Source organism: Glycine max, chromosome 16, assembly GCF_000004515.6.
Source record: "Glycine max cultivar Williams 82 chromosome 16, Glycine_max_v4.0, whole genome shotgun sequence".
Classification (NCBI taxonomy): domain Eukaryota; kingdom Viridiplantae; phylum Streptophyta; class Magnoliopsida; order Fabales; family Fabaceae; genus Glycine; species Glycine max.
The window spans coordinates 28,591,237-28,596,629 of record NC_038252.2 but is presented as its reverse complement, the minus strand read 5'-3'; the positions used below and the strand labels follow the sequence as shown (position 1 = coordinate 28,596,629).

At 42.1% G+C, this 5,393-nt stretch overlaps 1 protein-coding gene across 1 annotated transcript; it reads left to right on the top strand.

The window, feature by feature from the left end:
* Positions 1-555: 555 nt before the first annotated feature.
* On the top strand, positions 556-5,393 carry LOC100804785 (probable LRR receptor-like serine/threonine-protein kinase At4g36180). Its single transcript, XM_014768516.3, has one exon. It carries the CDS (start codon positions 1,306-1,308, stop codon positions 4,705-4,707), a length of 3,402 nt encoding a protein of 1,133 aa, XP_014624002.1. The 5' UTR covers positions 556-1,305; the 3' UTR covers positions 4,708-5,393.

The following is a 5,393-nucleotide window of genomic DNA, read 5'->3' as shown; positions in this document are numbered from 1 at the left end:
TTATTCTAGGTCGTTGAATACATTTTTTTAAAATAATGATAAACAGCCGATGCACAATGCATGTTTCCACGTTCGACCAAGAGAATTTCTTAGGCGCATCAACCATGATTTCAATTTGATATGAAAGAATAAGAATAAAGTAAAAGTGTTTATTAAGTAAAATTAAATTTAATAAAATTAATTAAAAATATTAAACATTAAGCATAATTATAAAATTTCAATTAAAATATGCATTATCTTAAGAAGGATAAATTTTAAGAATTTAGTGAACACTGAAATCCCTAACAGGAGGGTAAGTATAATAAAATGAAACATCCTAAAACAGAACCATTGCAATTCGCATGTTTCCACATTCGACCAAGAGAATTTCTTAGGAGGCATCAACCGTGATTTAAACATGACGTGAAAGAATACGAATTAATTAAATGTACTGATTAAAACCCTCGACAACAAAACAGAAGGCAAAGTTAAACATGCAAAGATAAGATAGACAGACATATAGCTCAATGATTCATGCTATCACATCGTTGATAAACTTTTAACTACGACGATTCATTGAAAACCTACCACATTAGGCGAAACATGAATATATCTAAAATCTCTCTAAACTAAATAGTATTAAATATCTGTAAAAAGTAAATAAAATCAAATTCTTTTGATTGACAGAGCCTACTCCATCACATGATATTAAAAACTCACCAGAAACCCTAGGCCCAGATCACACCTTGGCGCCGTTTACACTTTTTCAGAAGCTCTTGTCAAAGAACTGCAATTAAAAAAATAATAATAATAAAACATTCACAAACAAAGAAAATCCTATCCAAGAAATATAATTCAGTTTTGAGATTATAGAAAAAATATATGAATTTAATTTCTATAGAATACACTACATCTCTTGAAAAAAAAACAAAAAAAAAACTCTTAAATGTAATTAAACTCTAAACTGAATTATTACAGTTATTTTTAATATAAAAAAAACAAACAAAGCTCCTAAGAAAAAGAGAGAAATTTGAAAACAAATCAAAATCATTAGTATAAAAAGTATTATAAGATACTTATTGCGGTACGAATATTATAACTAGAAAAAAAAAAATCTGAGAGGGAAGAGCAACTCTATTTCATCTCTGAGCAAACATAAATTATAGACAGAGTTCGGAGAAGAGTGAGGGAATCTCTAATTCTCTATGCGTACGTTTCAGTGAATCTGAAAAAAAAATGCGCACATTAGCACTGACTCCTCTATGCTTCTTCCTTGCCTTCGATCAGTAACGTCTTACTCTCCTCTTCTTCACTACCATTACAACCATGCCAACCTTTCTCATCCTCGTGCTATTGTGCGCACGCTTCTTATCATGCGCCCAGTGCGGCTCCGTGACGGAGATCCAAGCCTTAACGTCGTTGAAGCTCAACCTCCATGACCCTCTTGGCGCACTCAACGGTTGGGATCCGTCAACTCCGTTAGCTCCGTGCGACTGGCGTGGAGTTTCATGCAAAAACGATCGAGTCACCGAGTTACGCTTGCCTCGCCTTCAACTCAGTGGCCAACTCGGTGACCGAATTTCAGACTTACGCATGCTCCGAAGGCTAAGCCTCCGTTCCAACTCCTTCAACGGCACCATTCCTCACTCGCTCTCCAAATGCACGCTCCTACGCGCCTTGTTCTTACAGTACAACTCGCTCTCTGGCCAACTTCCGCCGGAGATCGGAAACCTCGCCGGCCTCCAGATTCTCAATGTCGCCGGTAACAATCTCTCCGGCGAAATCTCCGGCGAACTTCCTCTCCGTCTTAAATACATCGACATTTCCGCGAATTCTTTCTCCGGCGAGATTCCGAGCACTGTGGCGGCTCTTTCCGAACTTCAGCTTATCAACTTTTCCTATAACAAATTCTCCGGCCAAATTCCGGCGCGTATAGGAGAGCTTCAGAATCTGCAATACCTTTGGCTCGATCATAACGTTCTTGGAGGAACCTTACCTTCGTCTCTCGCGAATTGTTCCTCGCTCGTGCATTTAAGCGTTGAAGGGAACGCGCTCGCCGGCGTGTTGCCGGCGGCAATTGCTGCTCTCCCTAACCTTCAGGTGCTGTCCCTCGCGCAGAACAATTTCACCGGGGCAATTCCCGCTTCCGTTTTCTGTAACGTCTCGCTCAAAACGCCGTCGCTCCGCATCGTTCAGTTAGAGTTTAATGGTTTCACCGACTTCGCGTGGCCTCAAGCCGCCACAACGTGTTTCAGCGTTCTCGAAGTTTTCAACATTCAGCGCAATCGCGTGGGCGGCAAGTTTCCGCTGTGGTTAACCAATGTCACCACGCTGTCCGTCCTCGATGTTTCCGGCAATGCGCTCTCCGGCGAAATTCCGCCGGAAATTGGACGCCTCGAGAAACTGGAGGAGTTGAAGATAGCCAACAATTCATTTTCCGGGGAGATTCCGCCGGAGATCGTGAAATGCAGGTCCCTGCGTGCTGTTGTTTTTGAAGGTAACAGGTTTTCCGGTGAGGTTCCTTCGTTTTTCGGTAGCCTTACACGGCTGAAGGTTCTGTCTCTTGGTGTGAACAATTTTTCTGGTTCTGTTCCAGTGAGTATTGGTGAGCTTGCGTCTCTTGAAACGTTGAGTTTAAGGGGTAATAGGTTGAATGGTACAATGCCAGAGGAGGTGATGTGGTTGAAGAATTTGACAATATTAGACCTCAGTGGAAACAAATTTTCGGGTCATGTTTCTGGTAAAATTGGGAACCTGAGTAAATTAATGGTTCTGAATCTGAGTGGCAATGGCTTCCACGGAGAAATTCCTTCTACTTTGGGGAATCTTTTCCGTCTCGCTACACTTGACTTGAGCAAACAAAATCTCTCTGGTGAATTGCCCTTTGAAATTTCAGGACTTCCCAGTTTGCAAGTCATTGCTCTTCAAGAGAACAAGTTGTCTGGGGTGATCCCTGAAGGGTTTAGCAGCTTGACCAGTTTGAAACACGTGAACCTAAGCTCTAACGATTTTTCTGGGCATGTCCCCAAGAACTATGGCTTTCTTCGATCATTGGTTGTTCTTTCACTATCCCATAACCGCATCACAGGAATGATTCCCCCGGAAATTGGAAACTGCTCTGACATTGAAATTCTCGAGCTTGGATCAAATTACTTGGAGGGTCCAATTCCCAAAGATCTCTCTAGCCTTGCCCATTTGAAAATGCTTGATTTGGGTAAGAACAATTTAACTGGAGCTTTGCCTGAGGATATCTCCAAATGCTCATGGTTAACTGTTTTGTTAGCAGATCACAACCAACTCTCTGGTGCTATACCAGAGTCATTGGCAGAGTTATCATACCTAACAATACTGGATCTCTCTGCCAACAATTTGAGTGGGGAAATCCCAAGTAATCTGAACACAATCCCTGGTTTGGTTAACTTCAATGTCTCGGGTAACAACTTAGAAGGTGAGATTCCAGCGATGTTGGGTTCTAAATTCAACAACCCTTCTGTATTTGCAAACAACCAGAACCTATGTGGGAAGCCATTGGATAAAAAATGCGAGGAAACAGACAGTGGGGAGAGAAATAGGTTGATAGTGTTGATCATTATCATCGCAGTTGGAGGTTGCTTATTGGCACTATGTTGCTGCTTCTACATTTTCAGCTTACTAAGATGGCGCAGAAGGATCAAAGCGGCAGTGTCAGGGGAGAAGAAAAAGAGTCCAAGAACGAGTTCCGGAACAAGCCAGAGCCGTAGCAGCACCGACACAAACGGTCCAAAACTCGTCATGTTCAACACCAAGATCACTCTCGCGGAAACAATCGAAGCAACGAGGCAATTTGACGAAGAAAACGTGCTGAGCAGAACAAGACACGGGTTGGTATTCAAAGCCTGCTACAACGACGGAATGGTCTTTTCCATTCGCAAGCTCCAAGATGGGTCATTAGACGAAAACATGTTCAGAAAAGAAGCAGAGTCCTTGGGCAAAATCAGGCACCGAAATTTAACAGTTCTCAGAGGCTACTACGCTGGTTCACCAGATGTTAGACTCTTGGTATACGATTACATGCCCAATGGAAACCTCGCAACGTTGCTCCAAGAAGCTTCTCATTTAGATGGGCATGTTTTGAATTGGCCAATGCGACACCTCATTGCACTAGGAATTGCTCGCGGCATAGCGTTTTTGCACCAATCTTCACTTATCCACGGTGACATCAAACCCCAAAACGTGCTTTTTGATGCAGACTTCGAAGCCCATTTATCAGATTTCGGGCTTGACAAGTTAACAGTTACCAACAACAACAACAACAATGCAGTTGAAGCCTCTACTTCAAGCACGGCTTCCGTTGGCACGTTGGGTTACGTGTCACCGGAAGCTACTTTAACCGGGGAAGCCACGAAGGAGTGTGACGTGTACAGCTTCGGCATCGTGTTGCTGGAGCTTCTAACCGGGAAGAGGCCCGTGATGTTCACACAGGACGAGGATATTGTTAAGTGGGTGAAGAAGCAGCTTCAGAAGGGGCAAATTACGGAGTTATTAGAGCCTGGTTTGTTTGAACTTGACCCAGAGTCTTCTGAATGGGAAGAGTTTCTGTTGGGTGTGAAAGTGGGCTTGCTTTGCACAGCACCGGATCCTCTTGATCGTCCAACCATGTCTGATATTGTGTTCATGCTCGAAGGTTGTCGTGTTGGACCCGATATTGCTTCCTCCGCTGATCCCACCACCCAACCTTCTCCTGTCTAACCCAGAAAACGGTCAGGTGTCTGAGTTTACAACATCATTCAACCAATTGAATTAAACAACATTTTGATAAGACAGACATGTGTCTGCTGAAGTTTAACATTTTTCTTTCGGAAAATAACTTTATTTTGCGACTTTAGAAATGAAACAGTAGCTCTTAGTTGTTTCTTGTGTTCTTAGCTGGAGTGGAATTCTTTCTGCATGAAAAAAAGAAGAAGAAAAAGAAACATCTCTTATGCAGTTTGGAGTATGGACACTTGGTGTTTTGCTTCAAGTGGAGGAGAACTTGGAATCTGAGGTGGCAGTGTGAGGACCACTGGTGATGTCAATGTCTTTTTGACACGTAGGATCATGTGAAAACTTTGTGGTATCTGAGGTTGATTCTGTTACCAAGGATAGAGTGTCGTGGAATGTTTATGGGTATACGAGTTTCTTGATGCTACACGTGGCTCTCACTGTTATCGTAATTGTAGTGAGAAAAAAAATGGAAAGAAAGGATTAGAAGTCTCAATTATTAGGCAGTGTTTAGAGTGGGTCCTGATTTATTTGATTTGGATTATTGCAACGTGATCTGTCAAGTTGACCATTTTTTTGGTTTTGGGCGTGAATCAGGAACAGGATTTAGGAAGGAAAAAGTAATCATTTGTCACTGACTTTTGCTCTGTTCTTTCAATTTAATTATTCTATTT